This window comes from Culicoides brevitarsis, chromosome 1 (assembly GCF_036172545.1).
Source record: "Culicoides brevitarsis isolate CSIRO-B50_1 chromosome 1, AGI_CSIRO_Cbre_v1, whole genome shotgun sequence".
NCBI lineage: Eukaryota > Metazoa > Arthropoda > Insecta > Diptera > Ceratopogonidae > Culicoides > Culicoides brevitarsis.
Genome location: NC_087085.1, coordinates 16,784,453 through 16,807,930, shown reverse-complemented (window position 1 = coordinate 16,807,930; position 23,478 = coordinate 16,784,453). Strand labels below are relative to the sequence as shown.

The 23,478-nt window shown below is 29.5% G+C and overlaps 1 protein-coding gene across 2 annotated transcripts in view; it reads left to right on the top strand.

Annotated features, from left to right (window-relative positions):
• The window catches only part of LOC134832114 (teneurin-m), a 148,079-nt gene that overhangs the window by 107,418 nt on the left and 17,183 nt on the right, over nt 1–23,478 (top strand). For both annotated transcript variants that reach the window (XM_063846026.1, XM_063846018.1), the window contains exon 3: nt 23,073–23,345. In XM_063846026.1, coding sequence (XP_063702096.1) covers nt 23,073–23,345 — 273 coding nt within the window. The remainder of the gene's footprint in view (nt 1–23,072; nt 23,346–23,478) is intronic.

Sequence of the window (23,478 nt, the reverse complement as noted above, 5' to 3'; positions counted from 1 at the left end):
AAGAACAAACAAGAGGAGAAAAAATCACTCATCTCATGAGAAATAAAAGTAAACATGAGTCAGACGATATAATTTCACGCTTTGATTTAAATTGATTCACAAGAGTCTGCGAGCGAGCGTGGCTAATTTTACATCCTTTTGTCTATTTAGCCGTTTTTTATTATTTTATTTCATTAACATGTTAACATAAAAGTAGTTTTAGAACCAATATTTGACTTGATGTTTGAGAAAGAAGCCACTTGATTGAAAAATAATTATTAGAACTTTTCATTCTACTTTAATTTCATGCTTTGATTTTGTGTTTGTGCTCAATCACCCCTCGGATTAAAAATTCTATATTAACAATTGATTAAAATAAATAAAAATAAAAAAAAATTATTTAACGAAAAATAAACAAAAATCAAGGAGGGTACTTGACTGAGACAGTAAAAATTATTTTTTTTATTTTTATTATGCGACATTTTTTTTATCAATTTTTAATATAATTTAAATTTTTAGTTTAATTTAATTTTTGTTTTAATTTTTATTGTTAATTGAATTAATAAAAATAAATAAAATAAAAATAAAATAAATAAAAATAAAATATAAATAAAAAATAAATTAATTAATTAAAAATAAATAAAAATAATTAATAAATAATTAATTAAATTATTTAAATTAAAAAAAAAATTAAATTAAAATTAATAAAAAAATTATTAATTAAAAAAATAAAATAAAAAAAATAAGCATACAACTTTTGATAAATAAAAAAAAAATTAATAAAAAAGTTTCGAGATAATGAATAAATTTTCCATACAATTGTTTTCAATATTTTGAACGAAAAGGAATTTTTAATAATAATAAAAACAAAGTTAGCAATCTTTTTGACCACCTTTCGAAAAGATGATTAACATCCTGAGGGGATTCGGATTTTGCTTTCTTCGTATTTTCGTATATTTAACATGTTTCGTGTTTTTAGGGGTCGCGAAAAGTATCTAATCTAATAAAATAATTTTTCCAATAAATGTCGAAAATCTTACACTTATACCTTGGCTCGTGCAATAATAACGATGATGATCATATAGACGCGCGCGCGAGAAAAAAAGGAAGGAAGACTCTCACGCACAATTTTTTTTTATTATTATTACACTTTTAATTTTCTTTTGTATTACTTTTGAAAGAAAATTTTTAACATAAATAAAGTGGGACAGGCGCGTGAGACTAGGATAATATTATTTTTTTTCTGTATCAAAAAGATTACAAGAAAATAAAAAGGAAACTGCAAAATTATTATAGACGTGTCCTAATTTTGCTGTTTTTATTAGATTTTGGTTTGTTTCCTTTTTTCTCTCTCTTTTTCACGTTCGCAAGTTCAACCTTAACTACCGTAAAAAAAATATCGAACGAGCATGTGTCGTGCCTTTTGGGCATCATTATACACATCTCGTTCGAGACAAATTTAAACTCAATCTGAATTTCAATTCAACTTTCTCGTGTTGCAAAAAAAAAAAGTTTTCCTTCCAATATATACGGTAGGAGTTTTCAACACGAAACGAGAGAAAAAAAATCAAATGAATTGGAAAATTCTTTCTCTCTGTTTGTTACTCTATTACTGCAAATGAAAAGAAATTGAAAATAAATGTGTAGCAATGGTTCTCAAATGTGGCTCTGGTTACATTGTACATTTAGTTAATGATTGACAAAATCAGATGTAATTCGGTAGAAACAATTTTTCTTGATTACATTCAATTTTGTGCTGCACCGAAACCCACGTGTAGCATAAAAAGTTGCAACAAAAGTCACAATGTAACATTTTCAATACTTTTCTTTCTTTCTGATCATTGTTGCATTCTCTTTTTTTATAAATGATGGCTAAAATGGATTTGCAGTTGATTAAGAAGACGAAGAAGAAGGCCAAGATCATTGTTTGTCGTCGTCCCCCGACTGTGTGCATTGGGTTAAAGGCTGATATAGTAATAACTTTGTTAGTTTATTTACTTGTTTACTTCGGATTCAGTCAAGCTTGTGCCATGCCAGACTCGTAGCCAATTGGCAGAGGAAAATAATATTAATATAAATTTAGTAATAAGACAGAAAACAAACATGAATTGTAATTGAAATGAACGGAATGGAAGTTACGAGATAACTTTTCTACTTTGGAATATTACTAACGACGCATTGTTACAACAATTTATAACAATAATTCAACGGCAGAAATGTAAATGATGGAAAGTTTTTTTTTTGCGAATTGAATTTAACATTAAATTCTTCCATTTGAAAAGTTTAAATTGGAAATTGTAATAATCAAAATCATTACAAGATAAAATTTTTACGACAAATTAATGGGAAAACAAACATTTATACAATATGACCTTCATTTGACCTTTTTCGAAAAAATTCGGAAAAATCGATGAAAATGAAATAATAAAAACCAAATATCATTCATCATTAATAAAAAAAAATAAAATACAGAAAAAAAGTTAAAATAAATAAAGTCCATTAGGGAAAAGTTCTGATAATAATTATATTTAATCAAATTAAATATTGAAATAAAGTTTCGAAAATTTATTTGAGGTTTTCGTAATAAAATTTTGTGTATTTAATTGTATACAGAGCAAAAAGTCAGAAAATTCCTTGTTAAAGTAGCCCAATCAATATAAATTGCATGCATCCATTAAATATTAATGTAAAACAAATATTTGTTGTGTAACCAAGGAAGGCGTAGGAATGATATACATTTAAATGTTTATTATATTAACATGACCTATAAAATTTATATATGGGACAAGAGAGCAAAGAGAAAGGAATTTTCACGGAAATATCTCTGTCTCACAAAAGGCATGTGGGCTTCCCATTGAAAATTTCATTCAATTCAATTTTTAACCAGATAACGAACGAACCAAACCCGAATGAATAAAATATGAGAACAACATAAACAATAGAAAATATTAGAACACGTTTCTTGTTATGTGGCTTAAACCCACCTTCGAGAGAGAGAGTTAACGAGACAAAATTGCTACCAATTGTTAAGGACCATCTTTTAATCAAATCAATTTAATATGCTCCACTGATCCAATTATGTATGTAAAATGTTATGCGAAAGAGAAACGAGGTTAACTTTGTTGCATGCCACACACATTCCAATACACACAATCAATGTCAATGATAAGGCAAGAAAGCGGCATGGCACCAACAATGACAACCTTGGAAGAAAATTAATTTCCGAGTGAGGCAGTCAGTCAGTCAAGTCATCGCTTGAACGATGAGACAAATCAATGTCTAATGAAGCATCGCAAAGCTTAATGAAAGAAACAATAAAGAAATTTACAATTTTAACAACGTTACGGCATAAAGCATGCCTGCCAAGAAAAGTAGAAAGAAAAAAAGTGACTGTAGCGAACTTGATGAGTTTCCTTTTTTTTCGCTCATTCTTGAACGATGATGAAACTTTTATTTTATTTTCTTTCTTTTCTTACAAAGTTTAAAGATATAAAAAAATTAAAATTAATTGGATGACTTTAAACAATAAAGAAGCGCAAAAACTAGAAGAAACAAAAGAATTATCTATGCGTAATTTAGCGCGCTCCATTTGATCTGAGTTATTCATGGTCATGATGACTTTTCTTAATCGCGCTTTCAAAAACTATTTTTTTATCAATGCTGAATTTAAATTTTGAAGAATTTTTTAGCATAAATTTGAAAGTTTTCATAAATTTGAATCTTAATTATTTAAAATTAAATTCAACAAAAATTTAAAAAAATATTTATCCATTTATTTTTATAAATTAAAAAAAATATACCTATATTTATTTAAAAAAATCTAATAAAAAATTAAATTGGGTAAATTTATTTTTTAAATGGTTAATTAATTAATTTACATCAATTTAAAAATTGAATTTTAATGCAAATTTAATTAATTTAAAATATTTTAATATTATTGAAAATTTTATTTTAATGAAATAAAATAAAAATAAAGTTAATTAATAAAAAATAAAAAAAAATAATAAAAATAAATTTGAACTTAAAAAATCATTAAAAAATATTAAATCAAAATTTATGTAATTTTTTTATATAAAAAAGAGCATTTTATAATATTTAAAAATCTTCAAAAAATAATATTTCATTTAAAAAAATTTAAACTGCCTTTGATTCCAGGAAACTTTTAATCAACAATAATCGCATTTGTAATCAAATAATTGCTCGTGCAAATCTTCCGAACAAATCTTCATTCAAACGAGATAATCATCTTGAGAACCGAAATAACAATAACCAATAATATTATTACTAATCAAAATCCAATTTAGCTCCATACTTGGAATTAATTCAACGTTCGTTAGCTTTATCTTTGTCGCACATGACAATTTATGCTGCAAAAGGAGGACGGAGCGGTGCATGCGTGCAACAATAAATAATTATGCATTTTGCTGCAACAGCAGCAATATAATAATAATCGTAGTAATAACATTCAAATGTCTATCAAATTAACAGACAATTATCACATTTATCGAGGTGCTTGTATTGTATTCGTGTTCGTAGTTATGATGTGGCCTGCATTATTATTATGATCAATTATTATGTTTAATTGTAGCTTATGTGCGTCTTTTGTTTCAATATCATTCATACAGTTGAATAATTATTGCTGGTGCTTGATTAAAAAGTGACTTTGTCAAAGGGACAAAGAGGATTCTTGAGAGTGGTTCCCAAAATTTAATAATCAGACGACGATGAGAGAGTTAACGTTCCATGCGAGCAAAATTGCAACAACAACAACGACGTCCTTTGTGTGTTTGGCTGGAGCATTCTTTATATATTTAATGCAATTAAGTAAACCCTTTGTCCACTCCAGACTTTTTCCATTATACCGTCACAATATTGAATTTTGTGCACAAAACGACATCATCACAGTCATTTCTCCTTTTGAACAATTTTGTAAATACAGAATTTTGCAAAACATGGAACATAAGGTAGTCGTTGTGTTTTTGTTTGGTCAAAATAAACAAAATCTAGCTACGCAAATAAATTTTAAATAAATAAATTTAGTTCTCTCTCCCTCTCTCGCTCGCTCGATGATGGCTGGCATGGCATATACCTTTTTATGTACATGTCATCGGTTATGTTCGCCATGAAGGGACAATTTACATAACATGACTGCATAACATAAATTGTTTACATGGACTCGTCGTCATCGTGGAATGGAGATGCAAATGAATATATGCAAAATGCACCCGTAAACGCTCGTTGTTAACGTTGATTAGTGTGCATTGATTGCACAGAAAAAAGCGAACCCTTTAACCTGATGTTCAGTGATTGAATAATCTGGTGATGTGTCAGCCGTTTTTATGTTTCGTTAACAAGAATCGATGGCTCTTTAAATGCCAACAAACATCCTTTTGTCCATGTTATTAATTAATTTAATTATAATTTTCAAGCATCCATCAGCGCACATCAAAAGGATGCCAGTTGAAACGTAAATTTAATTAGCGGTTATTAAAAATGCGTTTGCAGGACTGAAAATAAAAATTTATTAAAATATTAATTAAAAAAAAAAATTGAAGTCTTAATTTTAAAAATTTTAAAAAAAATTATTTTTTTAAAAATTAAATTAATTTTATTTTTTTTAATTTTTTAAAAATTAATTTTATTTTTTAATTTTTTAAAAATTAAATTAATTTTATTTTTTAATTTTAAAAATTAAATTAATTTTTTTTCATATTAAGTCAAATTTATTTTGAAAAAAAAAATTAAAACTAAAATTAAATTTTTTTTTAATTTTTTAAAAATTAATTTTTTTTATTAAAACTTTAAAAAAATAGTCGAAAAGCCAAAATATTTTCAAAAATTTACTAAATGTTAGCGAAAAAAAATAAAAAAAAATAATTCTATTAAGAATTCAACAAAAAATTTTAGTTTTTAAAAAAAAATTAAAAGCAGCTAAGTTTAAGCACTATTATGAAATAAAAAAAAATATTAAAAAAATATTTAAAAAAAAATATAAAAAAAAAATTTAAAAAAAAATATTTAAAAAAAATATAAAAAAAAATTTAAAAAAATAAAAAAAATTTTAAAAAAATGTATTTTTTTTTCAATTATTTTAAAAGCATTTTTGAAAAAAAAAAAAAAATTTTAATAAATTTTTTGTTTGGAAATTAAAATTTCAAATTAATAATTTAAAACTTTGTTATTTAATAATTTTAATTTTTTTAAATTATATTTTTTTTATTTTATTTTTTTTTAAAAAAAATAAAAATTTGGTTTTTTACATAATTTTTTTTTTATAAAAAAAAAAAATATTTTAACCAAATTTTAAATTAAAATTAAATTTAAAAAAAATAAATTGTTAAAATAATATTTGATTTAAATTTTTGAAAAAATAATTAAAATATTTGAACTAAATTATTTTTTTTTAGTATTCTCAACCCTTTTTGCAAAATTGTTCAATCTAAGATTAAAATTCACAAAGGTCAACTTTATCATAAAAAAAAAATCATAGACAGACCAGTAACAATTTTTTACCAATTTCGATGAAAACCCATATTTTTGTTTTCACTCATCCATTCAATGGCCTAAATCGAAACTGTATATTGTAAAGAATGGTTGACCAAATATTCCGCAATAAAGCAATAACTATCTTCTCTTTGTTGCTCACTCGTTGGTTGTCCATTTGCTCGTCGACCAAAATTCTCTTCGTTTTTATTTTTTTTTTATTTCGGCAACATTTTGGCATGGAATGTGATTTTTTTGTCTTCTTTCTCATTTCTAGAATTTTTTTTAGAGTTTGAGTTTATGTAATAAAATAAAACACACAACACTTGAAAAAAAGTCTCTCAAAAGTATAATAATCATAATCGTAAAATTGGATTACAGACTCGAACGTCGACTAGGCATGCGACACAATTTACTTTAAAAAAAGCATACTTTTCGCAAAAAAAAAATAAAAGCCATATTGCTCTGTGGGTAATTATACGACAAGTGCGGAATTGTTATTGTATGAAGCCTGTTGTAAATAATGTCCGTTCTAAAGTATTAAATTTGTGTGTCTGTGCCCAAAAATATAAAAAAAAAGTTGATAGTTTGTCTCTTTTCTCGTTTCGTACTGTCACAAGCAAAAAAAGGACGTATAACACGCTTGATTGCCAGAAATGTGAGTTTTTATTTTGGTTTTTATTCGCAATAAACTGTCATAAAGTTTCTGTATTCCGTCCAAAAATTAAAAATTAAATGAGACACGAATGACTTTTGATGTGTTTAGTTTTATTTTTGTGCATGAAGCAACAATCGTGGGCACTTAATTGCACATTCAGATGCAAACTTACTTGTTTCGTGTGTGTTGTGACAACTTAATATCATTCAACTCAACCCAAACAACCGCGTTTCGGCGTCAAAGAAGAGTTGAAAGCATTCGATTTTTTGCCATTGATTTCAAATCCACGCGGGATTCATTCCGCAACCGTGACTAAAAGCCGCATTTAAGAACGAAACGAAGAAACAGACACGAAAAAAGACTCATTTATTGCATTTTTTAGTGATTTACTGCCGTATCGCAGCAAAGTTCATGGCTTGTTTGGACATGTAGAGTTGCACACATGCGAACAACAACAAAAAGTTAATTTAAATTAACATTGACCGTGAAATCAAGCAATTCTCCTGCTATTGTGAATCAGTGTCAAACAAAACTTTTGGATGAAAATAATTGATCCGCCTCCTTCGGATTGTATTGTTAAGTTGAGTGTTTTGTCTGGCAAAATGTCTGAAATGATACAAAAAAAAACAACATAAAAATGACAGGCACGGGAAATGAATTATGACGCTCATAAAAATTGGTTTCTCTTCCACACATTTGCATTTTATCATTCGCTTCAAAAGTATTTTAAACGGTCTCATTATTATTTTATGCGGTACAACGATGGATGGCGTTTCGCAAAATTTCCAGGAATTTGGCAATAAATTAGAAAATTTTGGCATTTTTTCGGAAGACGACGCAGGGGGATAAAAGTAATTAAGTTGCAAATGTATTTTTTTTTCGCGATTACTTTCTGCTTCTCATGTTCCGTTATCTCGATAGTTTCTTCTTAGCGAAAAAAAAAGTTAGTTCAAGTCATAGAAGAAGTCGTCGTCCCTTCTTCATCCAAAAAAGGGCGCAGCAAACAAAAACTTTGGAGATGACGTTGATTTATTACGTTGAGTCATAACAGACAAAGTGTAAAATATCTTTTAATATTCCTCTTTTGGCTCTTAATTCTCGCCAAAGTCGAACTACTGTCGGAATTTGGTGGTAGCGGAATAATTTGCAAGGCATCGTCAACCATAAAAAAAATGTGAAATAATTTGTTTAATTTTTCAAAATAAAACGCTTTTTTTTTGAAACAATAAGGCTGGCGAGCTTGATTAATGAGACTTTTGAATGAATGTGGCATTTCCGAATTCCTATAAAAAAAAAATAAAAATTTTGTACTAATATTTTTTTTTCTCTTTTTCTTTTTAGGTAAGTCTAATTTTGTAACTGAACCGATGATATCTCATACACTTATGGAAAAAGGTAAAAAAATTGTGTGATTGAACCATTCAAAAAATATTATCAAAAAAATATCAAATAGAATTGTTTATCTAACTATAATATTTGAAAGATAAGATAATTTTTGTCATTTATTATCGAATTTTGTTCAAAGATGATAAACAAAAATTTAGTTTATTTTCGGGGCTTTTGCTGTAAAAATGCCTCGCTTGAAAAAAGTCAAGACTTTAACTTATTTCGGAATTTTTTTAGTAATTTTTTTGTGTTACAAGTTTTATTTTCGTTATAATTTCTTACCTTGTGTGAGTTTTTACGTCTAAAATTTAATTTCATCCTAAAATAATTTTAAAATTAAAATTTTTAGTTGTCACCTCCGCCGGTTTTAATAAATCCCTTATGGAACTCCTCAAGTCTTGAAGGACAAATATGTCCCCGCGACAAACAATTTTGCATTGAAAAAGTTCCCGCTGTGGACATTCAAATGCTCGATGCCTACAAAAAGATGAATTTCGAACACCAAATCAACGCTGAATGGGAAGAAGGTTGGTGCGTGAAGCCAAATCCCAATTCGTGGAATAACCACAACAAGTTGCGCGTTTTTGTTGTTCCTCATTCCCACAACGACCCTGGATGGCTAAGAACCTTCGACGAGTACTATCACTATGCAACGCAACACATTCTGAACAATATGTTACGCAATTTGCGCGAACACAAAGAAATGCGATTCATTTGGGCGGAAATTTCGTTCTTTTCGCGATGGTTTGAGGGACTGCCGGAACGCGCGAAAAACAGTGTAAAAGTGTGAGTTTCGGCAAAAAGTTTATCAATCAACGTCTCTTAGTAACGACTTTCTCAACAGATTTCTGCGAAATAAGCAATTGGAGATTGTAACTGGGGGTTGGGTAATGCCAGATGAGGCCAATTCTCATTGGAATTCGCTTTTAATACAATTACATGAAGGTCAAACATGGCTTCGGAAGCATTTGAATTACACACCGGTATCGGCATGGGCTATTGATCCTTTTGGGCACAGTCCAACGATGACAGAAATACTAAAACTGGCAGGATTTCGACACATGGTGATTGGCCGAACACATTATATTGTGAAAAAACACTTTGCAATGCACAAAAATCTTGAATTTCATTGGAAACAACTTTGGGATGCCACGAATCGCTCGATTTTTACTCATATGTTGCCTTTTAGCTCCTATGCCATTCACTATAGTCACGGACCAAACACCGCTGTTTGTCGTTTATTCGATTTCCGTAAAACAGACAAATTTTATTGGCCATGGGAATATCGTCCAGAACCAATTACCTCAGAGAATGTTCATGAACGAGCAAATCTTCTCGTCAAAGAGTGGCATAAAAAGGCTTCTTTGTATCGATCGAATGCGATTCTCGTGCCACACGGCGATGATTTTCGTTATGTCACTCACGAAGAGTGGCAAGATCAAAGAATCAACCTGAATCGCTTATTTCGATTCATTAATAACAACGGTAATTATCATGTCGAAGTTAAATTCGCTACACTGCAGGAGTATTTCGAATTTGTGGCTGAACAAAAGACAAGTGATGTAAGCTTTCCGTCATTAAGTGGAGATTTCTTCACATATTCTGATGAAAAGCAAGATTACTGGAGTGGCTATTACACGACACGACCGTATTACAAGCGCATGGATCGGGTGTTGTTGCACTTTTTAAAGGCATCGGAAATGCTAACAGTGTTTAGAAGTGCTAATTATCAAGATTTTAACGCATTACAAGAGATCCGAAGGGTTCATTCGCTTTTTCAGCATCATGATGGGGTGACGGGAACTGCTAGAGAGCGTGTTATGGAAGATTACGGGCGACAAATGAACGAAGCACTTGAAAAATGTTATAAAATCATTAAAGGAACGAGTTCTGGTTATGTTTTAACTGAAGATAAAGTACTTGGAACGGGCGTTTTTGAGCTTTCACTATTTAATCCACTGCCATTTGCAAGAAATGAGACTGTTGAGTTCCATTCATGGTCTCCTTATGTCATGGTATCCAATGACGAACCGATTTTAATACAAATTTCGCCAGTATTTGACTGGAAAAAGCGAAATCGAGGCATTTATACACCAATATTTGGTACTGTCAAGCGTTATCGCGTGATTTTTAGAGCTTCTGTTCCTTCACTTGGCACATCTTTGTTCAAAATTAAGGTTTTCGGTGCCGATATCGGTTCATATAACAAATCGCACACACAACTTTCAGAAGTAACTGTCTTTAGTAGTTCCCGATATCATGATTTAAATAAAACTCACGACTTGTTCCACACAAAATTCAGAGAAAACAGTAATTTTTCCGTTCTGTCACACGATTTAACAGAATATAATTTCGCTGAAAATGGTCTGATGACACATTTCATTACAAAAACCGGCGAAAAACATAAAATGTCGATAAAATTCTTAAAATATCTCACACACGGACCATTCCAAGACAAAAGTGGAGCGTACCTTTTCCGCCCGAGAGGCAACGCTTCACCGCTTTACGATGCACGGAACATTGTCATTCACACAAAAGGCATCTACGAGTCTCGTGTATCGGCTGCTTTCGAATTTGGCATCCATGAAGTACTTTTCAAAAACTCCGAAATTGAAATTTTGAACACAATTGACATTGGAAAGCGCGACGACACGGAAATTGTCATGCGTATCTCCAGCGATATTCGGTCCAACAATCGATTTTTCACCGATTTGAATGCTTTTCAAATGATCAAGCGAGAAATTCTGCCGAAAATTCCGTTACAAGCGAATTATTACCCCGTTCCAAGTGCAATTTACATTCGAGATAGTAGCAAAAGACTTTCACTTTTGACGGCACAACCACTTGGAGGCTCGTCACTCAAGCCCGGGCAAATAGAGATCATGCAAGATCGACGTTTAACCGAAAGTGACGGTCGAGGGTTAGGCGAAGGCGTTTTAGATAATCGACCGACGATGAATTCCTTTAAAATTTTATGGGAAAATCAAGAATCTAAAGTGCATAAAGAACATCCTGCAGGATTTCATACCAGGAGGTCTTTTGAAGAAGGACAAAGACTGTTATTTCCATTAATCAAAGGAATTGATCTTGAAATTCCAACAGAAAATAGTTCTTTAGACTTAATTGGTCTTGAAATTGTTCTTTTGAAGAAATTAAATCCAAATGACATTGGAATAGTTTTACATAAAACGTACTTGGAAGGCGAAACCGAAGATTTTATTCTCAAATTTAACCTCAAAACTCTCTTAAACCTCAAAAGCGGGAATATTTACACGTCATCCGTGTTGTTGCTCTCTGTGGATGAACCTGCCACGTTTGAAATATTACTCAGACAGATGGAAACGAAGGCATTTATAATTAAAAACGCAACATTTATGAGTTAATAAACATCATGACATTGAAATATTTGCATTTTTTTCGTGTATGGATGGCAGGAAACGCCAAAATGATGATTAATAAAAACGAAACTCGAACGGATGCACTTCTCTGGCATACGAAAATAATTTTTTTGAAAAATTTATTTACATTTCAGCATTTCAGAGAATCAATAAAACAATGTGGTCAGTCGTGTTGCCGTCACAACACTCATTTTATTATTTTTTTAATCTTTTTTAATGAATTCCCATATGAATTATGACCATTTACGAATGTTTATATAGTTTTAAACGATATGTTTATGGGTCTCCCAAGTTATTAATACTGCCGAGACGAAGGCCGAGGAGAAGTTTTTTGTATATGTAAATGATTGGGATTGGAAGTCCATAAATTATCAAAACTCCATGAAAGTTTCGGAACGCAACGATAGACAACAGAAGTTTATTAAAATAAAATATAATAATCACACAGAGGTCCCACTGTGGTTCTTCTTCTTCATTCGCTCTATCTCTATTGCTGACTCGGTTTTTTTTTATTAATAATGGCAATCATAATTTTTTCACCTTTATCTTCGTCTGCTTTATTCCGACAACGACGATGATTCCCTTATGAGTCAATATTACTGTAAAATTAATACCGCACTAGAAAGAGCAGAAAAGATCGGGACATAAATCATAAAGTTTTGTATAAATTATGATTTTCCACACACACACATCGTCCTCCATTTGCTACAAAATATAATTTCAACATTGGCGTTTTTATTGCCTCTTGAACAATTTTTGTCGCAAAATGATTGCCATTTATCATCCACTCTAGCAACTAAAAAGTTCTTATCAAAATTAAATTAATTATATCAAATAATCCTGTCTCTCTCTCATACATGCACACAACACTCAACTTTACTTTGTGTCTAAAATTTCATTATATATAAATAATAATTGTTTTTACCACAGTATAAAAACTTCTTCTTAATTGGATTTTAAAAAATATTACTCGAGAAAAAGAGAGCATCTGTAGTGCTTTTCAAAGCCTTTTGTACAGTAATAATAATAAGGGTACTCCAAAACATATGAAAAATTGTTATTTTTCAAATAAAAATCATTAGTTGACACATCTATGGTAACACAACAACTAAAAATAATCCTGTAAAAATATTTTTTTAAAGGGTTTCCACTCGAAATTTGTACAATTAGTAAATGTTTTATTGTTTCCTCCTACTCTGCAGCCATGTCATGGCAAGTGTGGAGCAAGTATATGTCAAAATCTCTCATAAAGAATGACATTTTGTGTGACAAATGAACAGAAATTAATTAAAACTCTCATGTTTTGTCCAATATAACATTATATGGGGACATTTATAGGATTTTTCTTTATAAAAAAAAGATCAAATAAATTGAACAAAAAAAATCAAAATAAAAAAAATATATTAATTAAAAATTAATTATTTTTTGACTAAAAAAAATAAATAAAAATATTTAAGAAAAATATTTAAATAAAAATTATAAAAAATTCAAAAAAATAGTAATAAAATAAAAATTAAAAAAAAATAATAAAAAATATTTTTCTCACAACGAATTTTTAAAAAAATAAAGAAAAAAAAAATAAAATAAATAAAAATAATAAAATTTTAAATAAAATAAATAAAAAAAAATAAAAAAATATAAATAAAAAATAAATAAAAATAATAATAAAATAAATAAAAATTAAAAAAATAATAAAAAATATTTTTCTCACAACAAATTTTTTTAAAAAATAAAAAAAAAACTTTTAAATTTAAAGATTATGATCATTGACCGTATCTTTAAAAAAAACTGTTATTCCGACGCCTTTCTAATAAATAAATGAACATTATAATTAAATTTGTTCAAAACACCTGGAAAATGCCATTAGATAACTATGTGTTATTTATGACACAATTCGTGTCGATTATTTCATGTCATTTAAATTATGCATCACCCGAAAAAAATAACTTTTGTTTCTCAATAGTTACCCCTTTTATTATTTTTTTTTTGTACCTCGTGTATTTTCCGACTTTTTTTTAATACATCGCACAATATAAATATAATTTTTATTGTTTATTTACCCATAAAATTGTATTTAGTACGTGAAAGTTGTATTAAAACCCTTCGTTTGGTCGTTCCTTGATGTATTTTCTCATATAAAACATTTATTATTGTTATTAGAGGTACAACTTTGCACTTGATTTGTGTTGAATTTGTTAATACATCAGCCCTTATACATACCTGAAATTACTTCCAAACATATCTAATCTATGAACTGCCGAAAATATTTTATTGCCGGTATGTTTTGTATTATTATTCAGAATTTATGTTTCTTTTTTTCTTCCGAACGAATTCGTTTAATTGAAATATTGAAGGTACCTTTGGTAATGTTACACCTTTGAACGTGCCCCAGTGGTGAATCTTGTTATTTTTGTTGTTGTTGTAAAATTTAATGTTTATTTATGTAGAGCGACACGATAATAACAATCATAACTTTTGTACATGACTTTGCGCCTATGTATGTTGCAAAGGGTGAATAAAACGCTACTGAGGGACTTCTCCGACGTAACATTTAACCGAAAATATTGTAACATACCTCTTTTAACAACTAAATTATATTTTAATGCTCAAAAAGCATTCATTAACAAGTTTAAAAGCGCACCCATGGCAGCAAATTACATTCCCTTTGTTCCTTCTATTTTTTTTTTCGTGTAAATTTTTTTTTTACTGAAATGCATATCAGTGTTAATAAGTCCGGGCAAGGGTGTGCACAGGACAAAGGAACTACTGGACGATGTGTGAACATTTAATTTTTATTTTTTTTTTTCGTGTGTGTGAAAAAAATGTGACACGATAAAATTAAAATATACTTGACTTTGACAATAATTATTATTTTTACTGTGGGTTGTCCCCCTTTCTCTCCTACAATTAAAGTGAAACCCAATATTACGGAAAAAATAAAGTAATTATTGAGGAAAAGTGAAAAAAATTCCTCTAAACAAGGAATTGAGGCGCGTGTGATAATAACAACAATAAAAAATTTATATCCGTTGTAGAAAAAAAACACAACTTTGAACTTTTCATCAACCGATCAACGTCAATATTTGATTGAAAATTTATTTAAGCGCGGAAGGAAACCAATTTTTCAAGTCTTACACACGTCACATAACAAATTTCCTTTTTAGTTCAATATTTAACATCGTGAAAAAAAAATTTGTTAAATCGTTGCCAAAGGAACGTCAACATCCCTCGAACATCGAATCAATTGGCACAACGGTAAATAAATAAAAAATGCATTAAAAAAATCTTCTTTAGAATTTTTTTTTATCTTTACGGAAAAAGTTTAGCGAGAAAAAATCGAATCAATAAAAAAATACGCGGTAAAGGTAATAAATATTTTAGAAATTTTATTACCTCGGTTTTTCTCAGAAATAAATAAATAATTGCAGCTTACGATTTTTTTTTCGGGGTTTTCCTTGAAGGCGCATTCCTTCGCACACAAACACACATGGAAAAATTTTCCAATTCAACGCTTTCAAAAGTTTTCCTTCTTCTCCATCGTCTTGGCACAATAAAATAATGATTCAGTCCCAATCTAATTAGATACAATTCTGAGCGAGTGAAAAACTGCCGTAAGCAGGAAAACGTCTCGAAAATGATAACTTCTTCTGCAACTTGGAGATATATACGCCATTCACCATTGGTAGTAGTAGTCATCGTCATAAGATGTTCCGTCATTCATAAAATTGTTTTGTGAGCACGACGGCATCAGAATTTAATACGTTTAATGATGACAACGACTATGACGATGAAATAATAATAATAAGGAAAGTAAATTAGCTTTCTTGAAATAAATTTTAACAAGTTGCTCGAAGAAAATGATGAAACATCATCTCGAGTGCGAGACGAGGCAGTGCGACGCAAGAGGCGAGAAACGATAAAATTTTATTATTTTAATATATATAAATGAAGTTGTTTTTTGTTTGATATTTGAATATATACAAAAACGGGAAATGTTATTATTTTCTTCCGCATGGAGCGAAAATCAAAGAAGAAAAGGGGTTAGAAATCAGGAGACAATGGAAACTTTATGGGGGGAATGGCGCGCGTCTCAAGCACGAGGGAAATCTTATCAAAACTGTTCTTATTGTTATTCGCTTCAAAGGAACCGGCGACGCACAGTGGGTCTAAATTTAGTCTTCGGGCCCATAAAATATTTTCAACAAATTTCGATCAAAGTCAGTTTTGGATGAAAATACCTAAAAATTTGCTTGGTTTGGAATAATTGGAATAAAAAATGTTGAATAATTTTGAATTTCACTCGTCAGATAATTTGGCAATCTAAAGTCGCTCCTTCTTCGTAGTCCGTAAGGTTGTGTTGGCCCACCGTGCGGTACCTACAAAAAAGGAAAAATCATTAAATGATATAGACGAAGAGAGAAAAAAAAGGGAAACAAAACAATACCAAAAGGACTGTCAAGACTAATTAAAGAGATTATGTAACAAGCAATGCAGTGAAATTCCATTGCCACCCCCACATTGCTCCTTGTGCCCCATTTAATTTCCATGTTCCCTTAATTTCTTACCATTTACGTGAAATATTATTACATCAGCGTCCGTTCTTCGTCCCTTTTTCGATTCATGTTCCTTATAAATTAATCATTTAATCACAGTCAAACAGGCTTATTATTGACACGGAAGTTTTTCCTCGCGCAGAATTTTTTTTTTCTTCTCTTTCATTTTTCCCGTTTTGTGTATGCGACATGCAATGTCTTAGAAATTTCCGTTGGTCATTAACGATAATGGTTGCGTCAAATGAGGAACAGGTAATGAATGGGAATCGGTGTTTCCGTCAAATTTGAATCAGTTTGTTGGTCTAGAACTGTAGAGAAGAAAAAAAAAATATTTAAAGTTAAAAAAAAAATAATAAAACTGGATTATTTTACCACTTTTTTTTCATTCTTCGTGTTCATTTGCGACGCGACGGGACCTAAGCCGTTAAACACTGACACATTTCATGACAAAAATAATCCGCTCGCTGTCCAATGACTACCTTTTCGCGATTATGGCCGTCGTCGACTTATTTTGACGTGTTACATTGTTTTTGCAACGTACAAACAAAATTCTTTATCTGTAATCTGCGTAATAATTTATATTAATTCTTTCGTTTTTTTCTTCTTTAATTTTTGCGCTGAACTACTTGTTTATAAATTTCTGCACTAATGGTTTTCTTGTTCTTTAATTTTGCTTCAATTTATTTATTTTATATGCGGAATTTACTGCCCACTCAAATTTTTTTTCGTTCTGAAATCTTCTGGAATTTCAATGTTTATCAAAGTCGCAGAGGAAATGACGGCATTTTAAACAAAATTCGATAACAAACTTTATTGTTTCAAGACCTTGGCAGTGAAAAATGTCATAAATAAAGCAGATAATTGGGAATAAATAAGGATAACTGGCGTGTGTGCAGGATTAAAACGTGACAAAAACAATTTCACACCGCATTCGGCGCAAAAATATTGGCATTGCATGGGAAGAAACGAAGGTTAATGCCGAAATAAATCTTCTCCCCAGAACTAAAATTGCTCGGAGCAAATTTAAAATAACGACACGTAATTTATTGCCTAAACATCCTTGCTCGCTATGTGTCTATTAAAAGTTTCGAACACCGAAATCCATAAAAAAAAAAATTCATTTCACACTAAAGTCAAAACCGGTGCTTTTGAAAATCAAGAGGAATGGATTAGTTTCTCTCTTAGACACCCTTGTTGTTGTCATTTTCGCTCGACTAAATATTCCCAAAGTTATTAAAACGCATAGTGAAGCATATCATTGCATCCCTTCCTTCGGTTCATTCACTTAACCGACACTCGGCTCGCACACACGTGAAATTAGACACAACATCGTTGTAATTTATCCTCTTGTTTTGTTACGCTTACTGCATTTTTTATTGTAGCACTGCATCATATCTCACCCCGGCGCGTCTAGTCTTTGTTATCTACGGTAACTTTTTTTTTTGTCGGACTCACACTTTTACGTGAAAACATTGTTGTAAGTGATTGTTAGAATCTGATTATTTGTGGGGATATTAAAAAAAACGATAAAAAAAAACTACGTACGACTTCCCATTCAACGAATCGATTTGTGTTTACAAAAATAGTCCATAATATTAGTGGATTTTTCGTCCCAGTGCATATTTTAAGTTTTTAAAGTATTATGCACTCGACATTTGCCCCAATAGAAATTTTTAGTTATTTGCCCCAATGTACATTTAAAATTTTAGACCCAATGAGAATTTTAAAACATTGACCCAATGCACATTTAACATTTTCACCCCAGTTGAAATTTTACTAAAATTGACCCAATGCACATTCAAGATTTTTAACCCAATACACTTTTTGAAAATTTGACCCAAAATACAATTAAAACATTCGCCCCAGATGACATTTTGAAATGTTTACCCTAATTCACATTTAAAAATTTCGTCCCAATGCACATTTTTGACTTCTAACACTGCTATAGTAACTTCGTTAAATAGGAAGTTGTACGTAAATACATAAAAAAAAATCTTTAAATTGTCGCTTGAGAGACAGAGAAATGTTTGTGGGGGAGACACGTTGCAATATAAAAGTGCCATTTGCTCAATTTCACATAATATCATTATGCATGCTGATTCTTTAAGTGCTTCTTATTGCTGCTCTATGTAAAAATCTAGCAGCAGCTGTACACCGAAAAGCATCGTGTGTAAAAAAATAAAATGTGCAAGCATCGAAAAAACATACACTCTCTCTCTCTCACAAATCCTATTAAATTAATGAATCTTTTATACATAAATTTTCGTATGGAACGAAAGAACGTTGCTTTTTTGCTGTCGTCGTTGTCGCATCGTCGAAGTATATTAAAACTTGCAATTTATTCATTTTAATATTATTCCCACTTACAGCGACACCACCGCTGATTGAGGTAACAGAAAAAATTCATCCTGATTAACGGTTTGTTCATTTTTCAAAAAAAAAAAAAACGAACACAATTATCATGAAAAATTTATATGAATACTTGGAGAGACGTTGAACATTTTATCACTATAAACTTTAAAACTTAAGTATTTTTATGCGCGTTACTTGGCATGGAGAAGAGCTTAAAAATAAATTTCACATTCATAAAACATTATTTTATTTCAAAAAAAAAAAATACGAAAGATGAAGCGAGAAAGATCCATTTGAGTGAGCGCGTGATTTTATGGAAAAAAGGCGATTAGGAAACATTTCAAAGAGGATTTGATTTTTGCGTATATTTTTGCAATTTAATGAATATTGATGCGAGCGGCGGCCAGATGGAAGCGTATCGAACACCTCGTTAATACGCTTAACATGACATTTTCCGCGCAAGACGCAAACAAAGCTTATGACATTGATTATTGATGATAATAGGCACAAAAAGACTTCCATTAAGAACGAGATCTCGTGCACTTTCATGATTTCAAGTAATTTTTTTTTAAAGTGCAAAGTAATCCAATTTACATTGGTTTTTACATTTATTACGCGACACACATGGAAAATGGCGCGGATGAGCAAATATCACGACACCAAAATGTGTAGTTAAGCCCATATTTATCACGCAGTGTCGCTAGCTATTTCTAGCAGCAGCGGATTATTTTCCTTGTTTTACAGTTGAACGATTTCGCTGTAAAATAATTTGTGTTTTGTAAGGGAAAATTTTTGTGAGGAATTAAAAATTAAGATTTTTGGATACCAAAAAAATATTTTTTTTAAATTTTTTTATGGCTATTTGATAAAAATTGCCAAATACTTACATTAATTTTAAATAATTTTTTAACATATTAAGATTTTTTTTTAAAAATTAATAAAGAAATGTTCAAAAAAGAATTTTTTAAGAGATTTTAAAAAAATTAAAAAAAATAACTAAAAAATAATTAATATGTATTAAGATTTATTTTCATATAGAATTTTTTTTAAGTTTTTATTTTACTTTAGGTATTTATTTTTTTTAATTATTTTTTTTTATTTTTTATTAATTTTTAATTAATCAATTCGGTTTTTAATAATTTTTTTTCTCATCAAATAAATTAACCTTAAAAAAATTATTTTAAAAATTTATATAGTATTAAAAAATAATTTTAATAAAAAAATAAATAAATTTATTAAATAAATAAAAAATAATTTTTTTTGCTAAATATTGAGCTTTCGAAACACAAATTTTCCACAAAAATGATAATTTTATCGAAATTTTATTAATTTTCATCCGAAAAATCCTTCGATATAATCATAAAATAACATCTCATACTCGCTGGTTTCATCTATTTTCGCACAAATCTTAATTGGTAACTAAATACGCTCCGTGCTCAAAAATTATCTTTTTTGTTATTATTTCATTAAAACTCAATCATAATACTAATGATTATTAATAATATTCCGTGTAATGATCGCTCTTTATTATTATTAAATATTTTACATTAAATAATGATGTGGATCTACTTCTAGGTTAATGATCGAAATATGAAGCTGCGTGTGTAAAAAATAAAAAAATCACTAAAAGAGAGACGGAAAATAATCCGCAAATAAATTTAGTCGCCACAAGTAAGCTCTTAACAACATGAGCATTCATGAGCACAAGAAAAAAATCCAGATCACATAACTTATTAAAAATATGACAAATGAACTAATAATATGACATTTTTATATCGATCGGCATTAATAAATAAATATAAAGAAAAAAAAGTTTTGTGCGACCAGCATTAAAATCGCAATAAATACTAATTCTCGACATATCTAATCACAATTCCATATACCCTCACTTTATTTATTTTTATGTCCATATATCGGAAAAAGGCACTTACAGAGTTAATATAAAATAAATTTTAAATGATTAATGTAAATAACTTGTTTAACGCATTAAAATATCATTATACGATGATTAATTTTATCCCATCACTGCATGGACAAAATTACTTCATGTCGCACCATACGGTCCCAATAAAAAAATTTTTTAAAAAATTATTTTAATGGAAATTTAATACAAACCAAAATCAATTCAATTATAATTTTTCCTAGTACATGGAATGTATATTATTAAAATTTTCGTGAACCAGATATTCAATTAAGTCGATAATTAATTATTATTATGTGTTTGGCGAACATGTTATTTTTTTGTACATTATACGAAACTTCATCACCGAATGGCAAATGCAATAATAATTTAATCATGTTCTTTCTGTCTGGTGTCAACTCTCGGTGTGTGTGCATATTTTTAGAGGTTTCATGAACATTCTTGTAAAATTAATGGATAATATTTTAATAAACAGAAACACATGTGAAATTAATTTTACACAAATTTTTATCGAGAAGTGTTTTAATGACACTCTCTTTTTTTTCGAGTATTAAAATTTATATTTTAATGCTTACAAGTACTAATGTCGAAAAATAAATAACGAAAAAAAGTTACATTTCTGTCTGATATGGATAATTTAATTGACGAAACGTATTTTTTTTCTCCCGTCTGACAAAAATGTTGCAGTATATTTTTGCCTTTTAAATTCTTTCGGTCACACTTAATTCATTATTTTATGCATAATTCTCGTTTTTTGACTTTTACATTTTGTTATTTACTGTTAAATGTACGATAATCGTCGTAATAATGCGTGAATAACTTACCAGATGGGCAACTCATTAATACTTTTTCTGACATGTTGTGTACTTTTTGTTGGTGTAATCCACATTTTCACGCTCATTTTTCATTTTTTTTTTTTAATTTTTTGTATCATTTTTAATTACCAGAAGTTAAAAGTCGAACAAGGTTGTAAACTCGTTCGATAAATAAATAAAAGATTAAATATTTATTAATACTAAATCTGTATCCTAAATCGTCTGTTGTCCCCTAATCGTCTTAAATTCGAGTGAATTTTATGTTTTTCGAAGAGAAAAAGAGCAATGTATGATTTTATGGTCCTTAGAGACTACTCTCGAGTTATTATTATGAATTTTGGTACGAAAAATTTTCAACATTGTCAGCTTAAAATACATATCAACAACATGTGAAGAGATGGATTTTTATAGAAGAGTTGTTAAATGCATCATAAATTTTTTACATTCTGTCAGTCAAATTGTCATGTCTTACTTTCCCAAATACGGAAAAAAAGGGGTAGAGCATCTGTGTGATGCTACACCTGCCCTTCTCGTCACCACCGATGAACGACATGCACAACTTGCCGACAACTTTATTTTATTATATTTATATTGCAACAATTTAAAATGAAATAAAGTCATATTTATTGTATTCCTTTCTGGATAAAATAAAATTACACACATTGTTTGGTATCCTCTTTTTCTGAAAAAAAAAAAATAAAAATATAAACAAGGAGAAAGAGAAAACACTTACGAGAGATTTAGATATAATCAAAATCCACGTCTTTTTACAAAAATCCATAAAAAAAAGTCTGTTACCAAGAAACGTTAACAAAAATAGCAATTTTTATGCTTTTACGCAAAATTTACATCATCCTGCATCCAAAACACAGCAACGACGTGAAAAAATATTGACATTTCCAACTAAATTTTGTTTTTTCTTCGAGGGTTTACGACTCGACGATCGCTTTTTTTGCATGTGAGGATAACTTTCCATCTACCCTAAATCCTTTTATGAGATACTTGCATAAAAAAGGAGTTTGAGAAGGTCTTTGTCTTCGTGAATCGTTCGAAAAAGAGAAAAAAAAGATGAATTATTCCCTTAAGAAAGTCCTCTCTTTTGAAATGCGTAAAAATGTCGATCCTTCGATGAAGCGGCAGAGTGTTTTTCATTCATTTATTTTATTGTTATTCAATCAAACAGGGTTTGAATATCAATTTTTTGAATGAATAATAAGGCATCTTGATAATTTTTCCCTTCCATCTGATGAGCTGCGAAAAAAAAAATGGGATGATCGATTAGACGTGCCAAACAACTTTTTTTTTCCTGCGAAATTACATAATTCATGATAATAAAAATTCGACTTGCATTTCATCTCTTAACATATATCACAAAAAAAAAAGAGATAATACACTCATCAAGTTACGGAATGAATGGTCAATCATGCAAATTTTTATCTCGTTCATCTTTTTATCGGCATAAATGATGCGGCATTCAAATGTAAATTTTATCCTTTTATTACAATTTTTTTCTTTTTTTCTTTGCAGATATAAATAAAAGCTCTCCGATCGAATATAAAACACAGAATTCAGCGTGTTCGACACCGACAAAAGACACATTAAAAAGCTACGACAGGACAATGGGTATGGGTCCTGTGTTGCCGCCACGCAGTAATATTTGCGGGCCACCGTCACACCATCACTATTCAGCGCCACTAAATTTCCGCAAAGGATTAGTATCAAAATGTACATGGAAGTGTACGGCAATAATTGTTATTATGTTAAGTGCAGTACTTATGTCTACGTTAATTTATATTACTGGTGAGTATTTTTCTTTGATTTTAAGATGATTTTTTAAGAAATTAAAATTAAAAGTGGAAAAAAATTAAAATGTCAATTCAAAAATTGACCGTTAAAAATTTGAGAATCGCTTTTTCGCTAATTCAAATTAAAA